Source organism: Hyperolius riggenbachi, chromosome 8 (assembly GCF_040937935.1).
Source record: "Hyperolius riggenbachi isolate aHypRig1 chromosome 8, aHypRig1.pri, whole genome shotgun sequence".
NCBI lineage: Eukaryota > Metazoa > Chordata > Amphibia > Anura > Hyperoliidae > Hyperolius > Hyperolius riggenbachi.
In genome coordinates, this window is record NC_090653.1 from 10,087,690 (window position 1) to 10,106,304 (window position 18,615).

General features: G+C 44.7%; 1 protein-coding gene across 2 annotated transcripts in view; it reads left to right on the forward strand.

Annotated features, from left to right (window-relative positions):
• The window catches only part of LOC137528026 (xaa-Pro aminopeptidase 2-like), a 124,793-nt gene that overhangs the window by 28,727 nt on the left and 77,451 nt on the right, over nt 1–18,615 (forward strand). For both annotated transcript variants that reach the window (XM_068249247.1, XM_068249246.1), the window contains exons 3-4: nt 6,997–7,107; nt 15,010–15,073. In XM_068249247.1, coding sequence (XP_068105348.1) covers nt 7,054–7,107; nt 15,010–15,073 — 118 coding nt within the window. In that variant the 5' untranslated portion in view covers nt 6,997–7,053. The remainder of the gene's footprint in view (nt 1–6,996; nt 7,108–15,009; nt 15,074–18,615) is intronic.

Genomic DNA, 18,615 nt, shown 5'->3' on the forward strand with positions numbered 1-18,615 from the left:
TATATATATATATATATATATATATATATATATATATTTTATTTAGTCAGTGTTTGCCCATTGTACAATCTTTCTTCTCCCTGAGTTACATCACAAAATTTGAAGCAGGATCCACACTTGTCTGCAGAAAATGTGCACGTTCTTCCGAATACAAATTTTCTGATGCTATGCGCCTTTGTTTTTGCATAATAACGCGCACATTTTTTTGCCATAGTAGCTAATGATTGTCAACAAGAAAATTCACATGGTGTGCGGAATTGTGCTGCATGGTTGTACGTTTTTCGTATAATGATCAGATAATGATCTGAGAAGGATCTATCTGTTATCGACATCGACCGGTGTATGACCAGCTAAATAGAGATATTGCGAAAAGTGGTCGCGAACAGGTGAATCTGGAGAACCGCCATAGACTCCAGGCAGGTGAATTTTAAAACCTACAAAGACTTTCTGGTCACAAAAGTGATGGAAAACTTGTTTCAAGGGTTCTAACACCTGGAGGGGGGCATGCCGGAGGGGGATCCATGCCAAAAGTCTCACCAAAAATTACGAAGTTGACACAAAGTTGGCTTTTATTTCAGAAATCACATTATGCACAGCTCTGGGTGTTGGTGGGCTGTGGAGTGTCTCAGGCCCAGTGCACACAAAAACCGCTAGCAGATCCACAAGACGCTAGTGGTTTTTGGAGCTGATTTCAGAGCGATTCTAGGCATGCCTGGCGTTTTTTGGAGCATTTTTGTGTAGCAGATTTCATATATTGTTACAGTAAAGCTGTTACTGAACAGCTTCTGTAACAAAAACGCCTGGCAAACCGCTCTGATCTAGCGTTTTTCACAGCGGTTTGCGTTTTTCCTATACTTTACATTGAGGCAGAAATGCCGCCGCAAACCGCAAATCTGCAGCAGGAGGCACGTTTGCGGTTTGCTACAAACCTCAAACCGCCAATGTGCACCATCTGATTGAAATACATCAGCCAAGCGTTTTTACAGGCGGATGCAGCCGGTGGATCGCATTAAAAACCGCTTGGTGTGCACTGGGCCTCACACAGAGAAATGCAATAGTACTATCAGAATACAGTGACATAATAATGCACTGCAGTGGTTCTGTGCCTGCAACTTAATGAAGTAACAGCAGTAGTGTGTGTGCACACAGCTCTGGGTGTCAGTGGGCTGTGGAGTGTCTCACCGGGGCGTAGCTAGGGGGGGTCGGGGTAGGACAGGTGCCCCCGGGCGCTAGGTCCCCAAGGGCGCCCAGCTGAGCTGCAGGGTTTTTTTTTTTGGGGAGGGGAGCAGCGCAGAGAAGAGGGAGAGCTGTGAGCAGTGGTGGAGAACGGGGGCCATCTCCCTCCCCCCCCCTTCCCTCACCTTAGTGCTCTCCCTCCCTCACTCTCCCCTCCACAACTAATGTCCGGGTGGCTGGTGCAGCGGGCGGGACTTACCTCTGTCTCGCTCCAGCGCCGGAAGTTCGGGTCCTGCAGCCGCTGCTCTGGTCTGGACCAGACCAGAGTAGCGGCAAATCCATCCCGCGCTGCGACGAGACGCAGGTAAGTTCCGCCCGCCGCTGCCAGCCACCCGGACATTAGTTGTGGAGGGAACAGCGAGGGAGGGAGAGCCCCCTAACCCTAAGGTGAGGGAAGGGGGGGAGACGTCCGCCCTTCCCCACTGTCCCCATAGCTCTCCCTCCACTGCGCTTCTCCCCTCCTGCTGGGTGGACACCTGGCTACCTAATCTGGGGACATATACCCCTGCCTACATATACTGGGACATATACACCTGCCTACATATACTGGCCACATATACCCCTGACTACATATACTGGACACATATACACCTGCCTACATATAGTGGGACATATACACACTGACTACATATACTGGGGACATATACACCTGCCTACATATACTGGGACATATACCCCTGCCTACATATACTGGGACATATACCCCTGCCTACATATACTGGGACATATACACATGCCTACATATACTGGGACATATCCCCCTGCCTACATATACTGGGACATATACCTCTGCCTACATATACTGGGACATATACCCCTACCTACATATACTGGGACATATACACATGCCTACATATACTGGGACATATACCCCTGCCTACATATACTGGGACATATACCCCTGCCTACATATACTGGGACATATACACATGCCTACATATACTGGGACATATCCCCCTGCCTACATATACTGGGACATATCCCCCTGCCTACATATACTGGGACATATACCTCTGCCTACATATACTGGGACATATACCTCTGCCTACATATACTGGGACATATACCTCTGCCTACATATACTGGGACATATACCCCTACCTACATATACTGGGACATATACACATGCCTACATATACTGGGACATATACCCCTACCTACATATACTGGGACATATATATCTGCCTACATATACTGGGACATATACCCCTGCCTACATATACTGGGACATATACCCCTGCCTACATATACTGGGCACATATACACCTGGCTACATATACTGGGTACATATACCCCTGGGTGTCAGTGGGCTGTGGAGTGTCACACAGAGAAATGCAATAGTACTATCAGAATACAGTGACATAATAATGCATTGGAGTGGTTCTGTGCCTGTAACATAATGAGGTAACAGCAGTAGTGTGTACACAGCTCTGGGTGTCAGTGGGCTGTGGAGTGTCTCACAGAGAGATGCAATAGTGCTATCAGAATACAGTGACATAATAATGCACTGGCGTGGTTCTGTGCCTGTAACTTAATGAGGCAACAGCAGTAGTGTGCACACAGCTCTGGGTGTCAGTGGGCTGTGGAGTGTCTCACACAGAGAGATGCAATAGTACTGTCAGAATACAGTGACATAATAATGCACTGGCGTGGTTCTGTGCCTGTAACTTAATGAGGCAACAGCAGTAGTGTGCACACAGCTCTGGGTGTCAGAGGGCTGTGGATTGTCACACACAGAGAGATGCAATAGTACTATCAGAATACAGTGACATAATAATGCACTGGAGGGGTTCTGTGTCTGTAACTTAATGAGGTAACAGCAGTAGTCTGCGCACAGCTATGGGTGTCAGTGGGCTGTGGGGTGTCACACACAGAGAGATGCAATAGTACTATCAGAATACAGTGACATAATAATGCACTGGAGGGGTTCTGTGTCTGTAACTTAATGAGGTAACAGCAGTAGTGTGCGCACAGCTATGGGTGTCAGTGGGCTGTGGAGAGTCTCACACAGAGATACAATAGTACTATCAGAATACAGTGACATAATAATGCACTGGAGGGGTTCTGTGTCTGTAACTTAATGAGGTAACAGCAGTAGTGTGCACAGCTCTGGGTGTCAGTGGGCTGTGGAGTGTCACACAGAGATACAATAGTACTATCAGAATACAGTGACATAATAATGCACTGGAGTGGTTCTGTGCCTGCAGTGTAATGAGGTAACAGCAGTAGTGTGCACAGCTCTGGGTGTCAGTGGGCTGTGGAGAGTCTCACACAGAGAGATGCAATAGTACTATCAGAATACAGTGACATAATAATGCACTGGAGTGGTACTGTGCCTGCAGTGTAATGAGGTAACAGCAGTAGTGTGCACACAGCTCTGGGTGTCAGCGGGCTGTGGGGTGTCTCACACAGAGAAATGCAATAGTACTATCAGAATACAGTGACATAATAATACACTGGAGTGGTTCTGTGCCTGTAACATAATGAGGTAACAGCAGTAGTGTGTACACAGCTCTGGGTGTCAGTGGGCTGTGGAGTCTCACACAGAGAGATGCAATAGTACTATCAGAATACAGTGACATAATAATGCACTGGAGTGGTACTGTGCCTGTAACGTAATGAGGTAACAGCAGTAGTGTGCACAGCTCTGGGTGTCAGTGGGCTGTGGGGTGTATCACACAGAGAGATACAATAGTGCTATCAGAATACAGTGACATAATAATACACTGGAGTGGTTCTGTGCCTGCAGTGTAATGAGGTAACAGCAGTAGTGTGCACACAGCTCTGGGTGTCAGTGGGCTGTGGAGTGTCACACAGAGAGATACAATAGTACTATCAGAATACAGTGACATAATAATGCACTGGAGTGGTTCTGTGCCTGCAGTGTAATGAGGTAACAGCAGTAGTGTGTACACAGCTCTGGGTGTCAGTGGGCTGTGGAGTGTCACACAGAGAGATACAATAGTACTATCAGAATACAGTGACATAATAATACACTGGAGTGGTCCTGTGCCTGCAGTGTAATGAGGTAACAGCAGTAGTGTGCACACAGCTCTGGGTGTCAGAGGGCTGTGGAGTGTCACACACACAGAGATACAATAGTACTATCAGAGTACAGTGACATAATAATACACTGGAGTGGTTCTGTGTCTGCAGTGTAATGAGGTAACAGCAGTAGTGTGCACACAGCTCTGGGTGTCAGTGGGCTGTGGAGTGTCACACAGAGAGATACAATAGTACTATCAGAGTACAGTGACATAATAATGCACTGGAGTGGTCCTGTGCCTGCAGTGTAATGAGGTAACAGCAGTAGTGTGCACACAGCTCTGGGTGTCAGAGGGCTGTGGAGTGTCACACACACAGAGATACAATAGTACTATCAGAGTACAGTGACATAATAATACACTGGAGTGGTTCTGTGTCTGCAGTGTAATGAGGTAACAGCAGTAGTGTGCACACAGCTCTGGGTGTCAGTGGGCTGTGGGGTGTCACACAGAGAGATACAATAGTACTATCAGAGTACAGTGACATAATAATACACTGGAGTGGTTCTGTGCCTGCAGTGTAATGAGGTAACAGCAGTAGTGTGCACACAGCTCTGGGTGTCAGTGGGCTGTGGAGTGTCACACAGAGAGATACAATAGTACTATCAGAATACAGTGACATAATAATGCACTGGAGTGGTACTGTGCCTGCAGTGTAATGAGGTAACAGCAGTAGTGTGCACACAGCTCTGGGAGTCAGTGGGCTGTGGGGTGTCACACAGAGAGATACAATAGTACTATCAGAATACAGTGACATAATAATGCACTGGAGTGGTACTGTGCCTGTAACGTAATGAGGCAGCAGGAGTAGTGTGCACATCTCTGGGTGTCAGTGGGCTGTGGAGTGTCGCACAGAGAAATGCAAAAAAATGACAAAAAAAACCCCGGAAATTGTAAAATCAGTGTTGTCTAAAATTCCCGCGTGCGCTGATTGGTGTAATGCCTCAGAGTTCTGTGATTGGGCTAAAATTCACGAATTGCGGTAAATTGGAATTTTGTGGAATTCCAATTTCTGATTAGAAATGCGGGAATTTCAGTTACGCGGAATCTGACTGAGCGTCCCTCGCGTAATCCACATTTTCGATTGGCTACCGCGATACACTTCTGCCTTCTGATTGGCCCAATATTCCTGCATTTTGTGATTGGTCTAGGTAACGCGGTATTCTGCGAACATATTTCTGCAGCGGAAGGGCGATTTCCAATCGAAAACTCAGGAATCAAAATTGTGCGGAATTTGGAAGCTGATCCGTCATCGCCAAGTACTTTCCCGGAAATCTGAGAGTCATCAGTATTGCGCCATTTTACACGTGTGCTTTACCTCGGAGGCCACATCAGCCCATATGAGTAGTCAGAGTATTCCTGGCTACAAACATAGGTCTCAATTCACTAAGATCATGCTAGAGATAATAAGGCAAGAGAAAACTTACCTCCACACGTGAGAGAGTTATCTTATCTCTTCATTCCTTAAGTTACCTCTCCTGTAGTTAGTTTACCTCCTCTGTAGTTAATTTACCTCCTTTGTAGTTAATTTACCTCCTCTGTAGTTATTGAGTTATTAAAGACAGGAGATAAGTTTAGTGAATTGAGGCCATTGTCACTATCCTCAGAATGGCACTTCATACATGTTATGGTAGACAGGGCTGGATTGACACCTCAGAGGCCCATAGGCACAGGCATTCACTTACCCTAAACTCCGCCCCTGAATATAGGCCACACCCCCTACAAAAATATTCTGAACTCTAATCCCTTCCTCATGTCACTAACTGTCCACTGAATCTTATACTCTAATCGCTGTCTCATGTCATCCTTAGCGTTTATGCTTGAGGTTAGTGATATGATGCAGGGATTAGACTGTAAGCTCCTGAGGTCAGTGATCTGAGGAGGAGGGACCGCCTCTCCCACATAAGGCACCTGTAGGCACGTCACGTGCCTTATGGAAGATCCAGCCCTGATGGTAGGTTACCCGCTAGATTGGAGGCTCTGCTCCACTCAACAATCATCTTGACAAAAACGAACTAACAGTGTAAGGCTGCATTTCCACTTGTGCGGTGCGAATCCACGCGGTAGAAATTCGCATGAGGACCTATGCGAATTTTCATGCGAATTCGCATGGACGACGATGTATGCGAATTTAACCATGGCAGTGCTGGTGTGCTTTTCCATTTTTTCTATGCGAATTCGCATAAAATGAAAATTCGCATACCCAAACCTCGTGCGAATTTCCTATGAAATACATTGTATGTGATTCGCATAGCGGTATGCGAATTCTGATGGCTCTGCCATGCGAATTTTTTCTGCACAGAAAAACGCAAAAGAATCCTGACAAGTGGAAACAGTACCATTCACTTGTATTACTATGCGAATTTGCATGCGAAAAACGCATGCGAATTCGCGATAGTGGAAATGGGCCCTTAGGCTTCCTATAGATGGGGTGACACTGCTGGATTCTCCCACCCCACCCACACCATCACCAGCCATCAGGGGGCGCCCTCCTCTGTACCCCAGAAGGTTTCCTCCTTTACATGTTCCTGGGCCTGCTTTCCAGTCAGTCTTGTGAAGAGGTTATTAAACAAAAAGCATTCACAAGGTTTATGTAATGAATAAAAATGTGGAAAGCTCTTAATGTTCTTAGTGATTGTGTCATAGTGTAAATAACGTTTCCCTGTGTAATATAGTTTTATGATAAATACCGTGTGTTGTTTGTCCTCTCCATCAGTATATCCCATCCACTGTGAGGAACTCCACCGGTGAACTGAACAGACTACGTCAAGAGATGAGGGCCTACAACATCAGTGCCTATATCATCCCGTCCACGGACCCCCACCTGGTGAGTGCAGGGGACACCATGTTGCCCAATCCCCTGAAAACCGGTACAATATCCCCTGAGAACCGGAACAAGGTGCTCAGTGATGTTATTTATGCCCAGAGTACTTGTAGAAGGTGCTGAGTAATGTTACTTGTCTCCTGAGTACTGGTACAAGGTACTGAGTAAAGGTGAAACTCAAAAAATGTGAATATTGTCCAGTTATTTCAGGAATTCAACTTAAAAGGTGTCGCTAATCTATGAAATCGGAACCCTTTGCAGGTGTTTTGGATGAATTAGCTGATTAGAGTCTGACACTTTAAAGGTGCACATACATTGCATGAATATTGCAATCGGAATCGGTTGAAAATCGGTGCCGCCAAGTGCATGCCCGACCATCGGGTGGGTGGAGGTAGCGGCGAGCAATATCGGAGCGAGCAAGGAACGCAACAAAACCTCCTGCAATGTATAAATGTATGCAATGTGTGCATTTATACATTACCTGTCCTATGTTGCGGAGCCTGTCCGTCTTCCGAATCCGCCACTTTTCTGTAAGCCCCACACACGCTGTCGGCGCATAGCACGGCGTCGCGCATACGATGCGTCGCACATGCCACGCCAGCACTGTATGCGGCTATAGAAGAGCGGAGGATTCAGGAGCAGGACGGCACCATGACACAGGACAGGTAGTGTATACATGCACACATTACATGCTCATTTATACACTAATGAGATGTACGACTACCTTAAAACCTCTTCTCTACCACAGGTTTTTTCCCCTGCAAAAGCTCTTCCCATTCATTCGGTAATAACTTTATTACTAACTAGCTGATTGCCCGGCGTTGCCCGGGTATGTATTTGGCTGGTGTTGGCTCCGCCTACTTTTTTAAACCCTAACACATAATTACTCACTGACCAAGTTTGTGAGCTTTGCGGTCTTTGGTATCAATAATCTGCATTGAAATGAAACAAATCTGATTGGCTGTGTGTGGCTCCACCCCCTTTTTTGAATTTGAACCCCAGTCACACAATAACCAACTGTACCAGGCTTGAGGCCTGTGCCATTAACAGTTCAAGAATGGTAGCAATTAAATATTCCCCTTGAAAAGCAACAGGTGAAGTTTGATTCACTTTTGTAGGCTCCACCCACTTTTCTGAATATTAATCCCAGTAACCAACTGTGCAAAGTTTAAAAACCCTAGCATTAACAGTGTAAGAATGGCTGCAGTTTACATTTTCCCAGTGAAATGTGTATTTGTCTCCACCCACTGATGATCCGGCGTTGCCCGGGAATGTATTTGACTGGTGTTGGCTCCGGCCACTTTCTAACCCTAACGCACAAACACTCAATGACCAAGTTTGTGAGCTTTGGGGTCCTTGTCATCAATAATTTGCATATTCCCATAGAAATGAAACAAATCAGATAAGCTGTTTGTGGCTCCGCCCCTCTCCAGCTTTCAAACCCCAGTCACCCAATGACCAACTGTAGCAGGTTTGAGGCATCTGCTATTAACAGTGTAAAAATGGCAGCAATTTAAATATTCCACTTGAAAATCAACAGGTGAATTTTGATTGGCTATTATAGGCTCCACCCACTTCCCGGAATATTAATCTCAGTCACTCAGTGACCATCTGGGCAAAGTTTGAGAACCCTGCCATTAACAGTGTAAGAATGGCTGCAGTTTATATTTTCCCAGTGAAATTTGGTTTTGGTTCCGCCCACTATTTGTAACCTAGACACACAGTCACTCAATGACCAATTTTGTGAGCTTTGGGGTCCTTGGCATCGATAATTTGTACTTTCCCATGAAATGAAACAAATCTGATTCACTGTTTGTGGCTCTGTCCCCTTTTCTGAATTTGAAGTGACCCAATGACCAACTGTACCAGGTTTGAGGCTTGTGCCATTAACAGTGCAAGAATTGCAGCAATTTTAATATTCTCCTTGAAAAGTGACATGTGATTTTTGATTGGCATTTTTAGGCTCCACCCACTTTTCTGAATATTAATCCCAGTCACCCAGTAACCAGCTATGCTAAGTTTGAGAACCCTGCAATTAACAGTGAAGAAGAGCTGCAGTTTACAATTTCCCAGAAAAATCTGTTTTTAACTCCACCCACTTTTTGTAACCTTGACACAGTCACTACTCAATGACCAAGTTTGTGAGCTTTTGGGTTCCTGGCATCAAAATTGTGCTAATGGAAGCAGTTTATCCAGCAAAGAAATCTGGTTCTTTTTGGCTCCGCCCCTTTACTGAATTTGAACCCCAAACACTTAACAACCGACTGTAGCAGGTTTAAGGCCTCTGCTATTAACAGTGTGAGAATGGCTGCAGTTTCAATATTCCCCTTGAAAATCAATAGGTGAATTTTGATTGGCTCTTGTAGGCTCCACCTACTTTTCCGAATATTAATCCTAGTCACCCAGTGACCAACTGTGTGAAGTTTGAGGACCCGGCCATTAACAGTGTAAGAAAAGCTGCAGTTTACATTTCCCCATGTAAAAAGTTAGTTGTTTTTGGCTCCGCCCACTATTTCTAATCTTGACATACAGTCACTTAATGACCAAGTTTATGAGCTTTGGGGTCTTTGGCATCAATAAGTTGCATTTTACCTTTGAAATTAAACAAATCTGATTGGCTGTTTTTGGCCCGCTCCCTTCAGAATTTAAATCCCAGTCTCCCAGTGACTGACTGTAGCAAATGTTAGGCCTCTGCTATTAAGAGTGTATGAATGGCAGCAATGTAAATATTCCCCTTGAAAATCAAAAGGTGAATTTTGATTGGCTGCTGTAGGCTCCACCCACTTTTCTGAACATTAGTCCCAGCCACCCAGTGGCCAACTGTGTCACGTTTGAGAACCCTGCCAATAACAGAATGGCTGAAATCAATCTAACAAATCTGATTGGCTGTTTGTGGCTCCACCCCTTTAGTGCATTTGGACCCCAGTCACCCAATGACTGACTGTATCAGGTTTGAGGCCTCTGCCACTAACAGTGTAAGAATGGTAGCAATGTGAATATTCCCCTTGAAAATCAATAGGTACATTTTGATTGGCTGTTGTAGGCTCCACCCACATTTCTGAATGTTCATCCCAGTCACCCAGTGGCCAATTGTGTAAAGTATGAGAACCCTGCAATGTAAAAAATGAAGTTGTTGGCACTGGCCACTTTTTCTAACCTTGACATACAGTCACTCAATTATCAAGTTTATCAGCTTTGGGTTCCTTGGTATCAATACTTTGTATATTCCCATTGAAAAATAAACAAATCTGGCTGTTTGTGGCTCTGCCCCCTTCCTGAATGTGGGCCCCAGTCACCCAGTGACCAACTGTACCAGGTTTGAGGCATCTGCTTTTACCAGTATAAGAGAATGGTAGCAGATGTAATATTCCCTTTGAAAATCAAATGGGGAATTTTTATTGGCTGTTGTAGGCTCCACCCACCTTCCAAAATCTTAATCTGTCACCCAATGACCAACTGTGCAAAGTTTGAGAACCCTGCCATTAACGGTGTAAGAATGGCTGCAGTTTATATTTTCCCAGTAAAAGTTGTTTTGGCTCCGCCCACTTTTTGTAACCTCAACACACAGTCACTCAATGACCAAGTTTGTGAGCTGTCAGGTTCCTGGCATCAAAAATGTGTGAATGGAAGCAGTTTATCCACCAAGGAAATCTGATTGGCTGTATGTGGCCCCGCCCCTTTAGTGAATTTGGACCCCAGTCACCCAATGACCGGCTGTAGCAAGTTTAAAGCCTCTGCAATTAAAAGTGTAAGAATAGCAGCAGTTTAAATATTCCCCTTGAAAATCAATAGGTGAATTTTGATTGGCTGTTGTAGGCTCCACCCATTTTCTTGAATCTTAATCGCATTCACCCAGTGACCAAGTGTGGCAAGTTTGAGAACTCTGTGATTAACAGTCTAAGAATGGCTGCAGTTTACATTTTCCCATTTAAAATGAACGGCTGAAATTTGATTGGCTGTTTTATGATCCACCCACTTTTCCTGGATTTGTAACCTCGGTCACCAAGTGACCAACTGTGCCATGTGTGGGGACTCTGGCTTGATTACTGTGAGAATGGCAGCCTTTTACATTTTTTCCATTGACTTGAATGGGTGGAATCTGATTTGCTGTTTGTAGCTCCGCCCAGTTGTGCAGGGGGGCCGCGAGACCCCCAGAACATATCATCCCAGGTAGTAAGGGATCTGTGTACCAAGTTTCGTTCAAATCGGTCAAGCCGTTTTCGCGTGATCATACACACACACATACACACACACATACACACACACACACACATACATACATACATCCGATTTTATATATATAGATTATCACACTGAAATTATCTATACATGATTTTTTTGCGGGACAAACTAGGCTTTCTTTAGGCAGTACTTTATGCTAAGAATTATATTATTTTATATGCATCTGATAGGGAAGCAGAAGAAAACTGAAAAAAACAAAACATCATTTCTCAGCTTTTAGCCAATGTAGTTTAAAAATAAAATGTGCTATTGTACATAAAACAGACATTTTATTTGCCCATTTGTCCCGGTTATCACAATGTTTAAATTGTGTCCCTAGTAGAATGTATGGCAATAATATTTTATTTTGGGTTAGGAGTTAAAAAAAATAATGAAGCTGTATTTAATTTTTCTATGGTAAGTGTATAATGGTGGATTTGGAAATACTTTTACTTTTTGGCCACAAGATGGTGCAATACTAACTCAGTTTTCTAAAAATTGAAAACAGGACCAAGTGTTTACATGTGTTTATAAACAAGGACCTAGAAAAGTATGGCAAAAGTTGCTAAGTGGTAAAGAGAAACTGAAGCGAAAAAAAAATGATGATGATTTGTATGTGTAGTACAGCTAAGAAATAAAACATTGGGAGCAGAGACATGAGTCTAATATGGTTTCCAGGACAGGAAGAGCTAAGACACTCTAGTTGTTATCTATGCAAAGCAAGCCATTGAGCTCCACAAAAAGTGGCAGAGAGCTCTGTTATCTGAAGTTTATTATCTCAGCTGTCCGGCTTTTTCTTCTGCAGAGAACAGTTCAGGACAAACAAACAAACAAACAAACAAACACAGAACATTTATATTGCGCTTTTCTCCTGGCGGACTCAAAGCGCCAGAGCTGCAGCCACTAGGACGCGCTCTATAGGCGGTAGCAGTGTTGGGAGATTTGCCCAAGATCTCCTACTGAATAGGTGCTGGCTTACTGAACAGGCAGAGCCGAGATTCGAACCCTGGTCTCCTGTGTCAGAGGCAGAGCCCTTAGCCATTACACTATCCAGCCACTAGGACAGGTCAAAAGGTCACTGGTCTGCTCTGTAAAATCCTTTCGAATGCTGAGCAGTGGGGAAACTGCAAATATTAGAGAATGATGCATTGTTATAAAAAAAAAAAAACACTATATAACTGAAAATAAAAAGATGACAATATTTTCTTTGCTTCTAATATTCTAGTAATTATCAGAACTACACAACCAATTCATTATATCATCATTCTTTTTTTCGCTTCAGTGTCTCTTTAAAGAGAACCAGAGATGAAGCACCCTCATGTAGAATGCAGTGGAATGCAGGGAGTATCAGGACTCTGCATAGGGAAGGGGGAGGGGAGTGAGCCGCCTTTCTATCATCAGGCACGTGCCAACACTGCTTTATGGTAAATCCGGCCCTACATTTTGATGATGATGGCTTACAGCTTATTGTCAAAATATTCAATATTCTAAGCTTAAAGTGAACCAAAGACAAAGCACCCTCATGTATTTTACCATATATATCAGTGGGAACATTAGAGAAAACGCCTACCTTGCCCTCTGCTTCATCCTTCACTGCACAGCTTGTTTCTTATCAGACCTGATAAAATCCCCAACTGAGCATTCAGTCTGGCTTTGCTATAATGACTCAGCTATAATGAATCCTGAGCAGAACCAGCAGGGGGCAGGCTTGGACTTGAAAAGACATGAGAGAACACAGACTCGGCTATAATGATTCCTGGACAAAGCCAGACTGAATGCTCAGTCAGGGATTTTATCAGGGCTGTTAACAAGCATGGTTGAGCAGTGCAGAATGAAACAGAAAGCAAGGTAGGTGTTTTCTCTAATGTTCCCACTGATATATATGGTAAAATACATGAGGGTGCTTTCTCTCTGGTTCCCTTTAAGCTTAGAATATTGAACATTTTGACAATAAGCTGTAAGCCATCATCATCAAAATTCAGGGCGGATTTACCATAAAGCAGTGTTGGCACGTGCCTGATGATAGAAAGGCGGCTCACTCCCCTCCCCCTTCCCTATGCAGAGTCCTGATACTCCCTGCATTCCACTGATACGAGTCAGGAACACCTTTAGCTAAATATGGAGCTTTAGCTACCTAATACTGGGGGGCACCTCTTGTTAATATTGAGGGTACTTCTGGCTACCTAATACTAAGGGGCACCTGTAGCTACCTACCTATGACGTGCAAGGGAAGTAATGGTGCCCATACACGGTACAATTAAAAACATTAGATTTTCCTGTTTATGCGACTGAAAGGATTGAATGGAATGAAAGTGAAAAAGAATCTTTCTTTTTTTTTTTTTTTTCGATGAACGATTATCCAATTTTTTCAATAAAAATCTGATCAAACACGTTGGAAAAACCTTTATATGCGATCTAACGAAATAAACGAACGAAATTGTCTTGAAATATCTCGCTTTGCATGATATGAGTCTGTTAGTTTGACCTTTTAAGTTGAATTGCTAAAATAAATGGACTTTAGCATGAAATTCTCATTTTTCGAGTTTCACCCCTGTAATGTTATACTGTATATCCCATGAGCACAGGTACAAGGTGCAGAAGTGTGACAATATTACACGTTATTGGGCCTGATGTAGGGGGCTTGAGGGCAGTTATTGTGCAGCACTGAGAGGCAAGTAAGATCTTTATACAACGTGTATTTTATAGATTGTGACTTGTGATCATTCTGGACAGTGAATGACGGGCAAAGGGCAAAAAAATACTGCAGGCAGGGCCGGGCCGAGGCATAGGCTGGAGAGGCTCCAGCCTCAGGGCGCAGTGTAAGAGGGGGAGCAGAATTCATTCAGCTGTCATTCCTAATTGTGTTTGAAGCAGAAAGAAATAAGAAAAGGGGATACATGGCAGTGACTGTAAGCCAGATAACTAGAGATTAAGGTGTTGGGGAGGTTGGGGGCCCTGTGGCCCTCTTAGTCTAAAAGCAATCAGTGTGTGACAGCTGGGGTGGGAGGGATGGAGGGGGACACCTCTTAGTGTAATAGCAATCAGTGTGTGATGGATGGGGTGGGAGGGGACTCTTAGTGTAATAGCAATCAGTGTGTGACGGCTGGGGTGGGAGGGATGGGAGGGGCCTCTTAGTGTAATAGCAATCAGTGTGTGATAGCTGGGGCGGAGGGATGGAGGGGCCTCTTAGTGTAATAGCAATCAGTGTGTGACGGCTGGGGTGGGAGGGATGGAGGAGGGGCCTCTTAGTGTAATAGCAATCAGTGTGTGACGGCTGGGGTGGGAGGGATGAGGGAGGGTCCTCTTAGTGTAATAGCAATCAGTGTGTGATGGCTGGGGTGGGAGGGATGGAGGAGGGGCCTCTTAGTGTAATAGCAGTCAGTGTGTGATGGCTGGGGTGGGAGGGATGGGGGAGGGGCCTCTTAGTGTAATAGCAATCAGTGTGTGACGGCTGGGGTGGGAGGGATGGGAGGGGCCTCTTAGTGTAATAGCAATCAGTGTGTGACGGCTGGGGCGGAGGGATGGAGGGGCGCACTTTGCTGTCTCAGCCTTGGGTGCTGGAGGGCCTTGTCCCGGCTCTAGTTGCAGGTGCCCCACCCGTTATGTAATTGGCTAAAATCACTAGTGAAATATAATAGGACTGATCTGATCCTTTGTCTTCTAACAGCTGCTTTGTGTACACAGGGGGAATACACGGCAGATCGGGAAAAACGAAGACAATGGCTAACTGGCTTTACGGGATCTGCAGGTAGATATATCCTGATCTCCAACAAATCTTCATCCATCTAGTGTTAAAGTACCTTTCTATCTATTCGTGAGACTCCGAAATGCCCCAACGTATTTCCCAGCACGACAGCTGGAATCGGTTATGCCAGATATGTGGCAGTCTGTAGTAAACCAGATAGATGAGCTATTTCTCTCCCCTCTATTAGATCTCTTCTCTCTCCTCCTTCTTTATTTCTCTCCCCTCTATTAGATCTCTTCTCTCTCCTTCTCATTTATTTCTCTCCCCTCTATTAGATCTCTTCTCTCTCCTCCTCTTTTATTTCTCTCTCCTCTATTAGATCTCTTCTCTCTCCTCCTCTTTTATTTCTCTCCCCTCTATTAGATCTCTTCTCTCTCCTCCTTCTTTATTTCTCTCCCCTCTATTAGATCTCTTCTCTCTCCTCCTCTTTTATTTCTCTCCCCTCTATTAGATCTCTTCTCTCTCCTCCTCTTTTATTTCTCTCTCCTCTATTAGATCTCTTCTCTCTCCTTCTCTTTTATTTCTCTCCCCTCTATTAGATCTCTTCTCTCTCCTCCTCTTTTATTTCTCTCTCCTCTATTAGATCTCTTCTCTCTCCTCCTCTTTTATTTCTCTCCCCTCTATTAGATCTCTTCTCTCTCCTCCTCTTTTATTTCTCTCCCCTCTATTAGATCTCTTCTCTCTCCTCCTTCTTTATTTCTCTCCCCTCTATTAGATCTCTTCTCTCTCCTCCTCTTTTATTTCTCTCCCCTCTATTAGATCTCTTCTCTCTCCTCCTCTTTTATTTCTCTCTCCTCTATTAGATCTCTTCTCTCTCCTTCTCTTTTATTTCTCTCCCCTCTATTAGATCTCTTCTCTCTCCTCCTCTTTTATTTCTCTCTCCTCTATTAGATCTCTTCTCTCTCCTCCTCTTTTATTTCTCTCCCCTCTATTAGATCTCTTCTCTCTCCTCCTCTTTTATTTCTCTCCCCTCTATTAGATCTCTTCTCTCTCCTCCTTCTTTATTTCTCTCCCCTCTATTAGATCTCTTCTCTCTCCTCCTCTTTTATTTCTCTCCCCTCTATTAGATCTCTTCTCTCTCCTCCTCTTTTATTTCTCTCTCCTCTATTAGATCTCTTCTCTCTCCTTCTCTTTTATTTCTCTCCCCTCTATTAGATCTCTTCTCTCTCCTCCTCTTTTATTTCTCTCTCCTCCATTAGATCTCTTCTCTCTCCTCCTCTTTTATTTCTCTCCCCTCTATTAGATCTCTTCTCTCTCCTCCTCTTTTATTTCTCTCTCCTCACTTCCCTCTGTTTCATCCCTTTCCATCTCTTTTATATCTTTTTCCCTGTCCCCCCAAATTCTTTTATTTCTACAGCCTCTTTTCCCCCTTCTCTCTCCTTTTCTTGTGGTTTCTCTCTCTTGTATTTCTCTCTCCTCACTTCCCTATATTTCATTATTTCCGCTCTCCTCCTCTTTTAGTTTTCCCTTCTCACTTCCCTCTTTTTCATCTCTTCTCTCTCCTCCTCCTTTATTTCTCTCTCCTCACTCTCCTCTATTTCATCCCTTTACACTTCTTTTATATCTTTATATCCTGTATTTTCTTAATTCCTTACCTAGCAGTGTCACCCAAAGGTGGTCAGTAGAAGTGTTCATGCCTGTAGAGGAGTAAAAAGAAATACTTTGGCCTATAAAGGATGTTAAAGGGAACCAGAGACGAAGCACCCTCATGTATTTTACCATATATATCAGTGGGAACATTAGAGAAAACACCTACCCTGCTCTCTGTTTCATTCTTCACTGCTCAGCCTGCTTGTTAACAGCCCTGATAAAATCCCCCACTGAGCGTTCAGTCTGGCTTTGCTCAGGAATCATTATAGCTGAGTCTGTCTTCTCTGATGTCTTTTCAAGCCCAAGCCTGCCCCCTTCTGGCTCTGCTATAATGACTCAGCTATAATGATTCCTGAGCAAAGCCAGACTGAATGCCCAGTCCGGGATTCTTATCACAGCTGATAACAGGCAGGCTGAGCAGTGAAGGATGAAACAGAGAGCAGGGTAGGTGTTTTCTCTAATGTTCCCACTGCTATATATGGTAAAATACATGAGGGTGCTTCATCTCTGGTTCACTTTAAAGTCAACCCAAAGGAAATTAAAAGACAAAACAAACCAAACATACCTATGGAGACAGAAGGAAGATTCTAAAGTTCCTCTCACGTTCCCCTCGTTCCAGTGATGTCTCCCCTGTATGAATCCTCCAACGTGGGAGGCTTTGGATGGGCGGCTCCGTATTGCCCATGTGTGAGTGTGTGAGAGAGAGAGCAGGGTCGCGCATGTGCAGTATGGAGCCGCCCATCTTTAGGAGCACTCGAGTTTCTGAAGACTCCTGCAGCAGCACAGAGCAGTCTTCCACCCATTGTAGGCTCTCTTTTATAAACACGTGCTAGGGGGAGAGGCGGGTCTTTGTACGTTTGCATATTCAAATTTATTGTCCACTAGGGGAGGGGTCAGACTCCTGGAGGATTAATCAAGACGCTATTACCGGTTAGTAGATGAATCCTTTCCTCTCCTGTCAGTGGAGGAGATCAGGATAATTATACAGTAGCTCCTCCTGCCACTACACAGGCATTTGGTAATTTGGTAGTTGGTGCTTATGTTCCAGGTGGCAGCCTGGCAGGGAGTAGAGTTGGGCCGAACCTCCGATTTTAGGTTCGCGAACTTCCGCGGAAGGTTCGGTTCGCGTTAAAGTTCGCGAACCGCAATAGACTTCAATGGGGATGCGAACTTTGAAAAAAAAAAAATTAAGCTGGCCACAAAAGTGATGGAAAAGATGTTTCAAGGGGTCTAACACCTGGAGGGGGGCATGGCGGAGTGGGATACACGCCAAAAGTCCCCGGGAAAAATCTGGATTTGACGCAAAGCAGCGTTTTAAGGGCAGAAATCACATTGAATGCTAAATGACAGGCCTAAAGTGCTTTAAAACATCTTGCATGTGTATACATCAATCAGGTAGTGTAATTAAGGTACTGCTTCACACTGACACACCAAACTCACCGTGTAACGCACCGCAAACAGCTGTTTGTGTAGTGACGGCCGTGCTGGACTGGTGCGCACCATGGCGAGAGTGCAGGTTTTGGTGGCTTTACAGCCCATATGGTCGCCTGGCTGATGTAGCTGAATGACAGAACAGTGACTGTCCAGCTGATCAAATTTGGTCTGACCACAATGAAGCAACGACCTTATTATCTTTTGTGTGCCCCCCGAGACTAGGCGCCGGTCATTGCTTCATTGTGATACGCAAGCCCCTTCACCACGGCAAGGTAATGATCACGAAGGGGAATGGGCGCATGTACATGCCTTTTCTTTTGTTGTTGCAGCTGCCCGCAGTGCAGCCAGAAAAATTAGGCAGTCATGTACACGCACCAGAAAAATTATTACAGCGGCCGCTGCTAACAGCGGCCGCTGCTAGCAGCGGCCTAAAAAATTCAGCAATCCGCCTGGAGTCCCAGACCCTGTTGGTGGTGGCGGAGAAGGTAGTCAAGCGGCCTGCAGGCAGACATGCTGTGTGG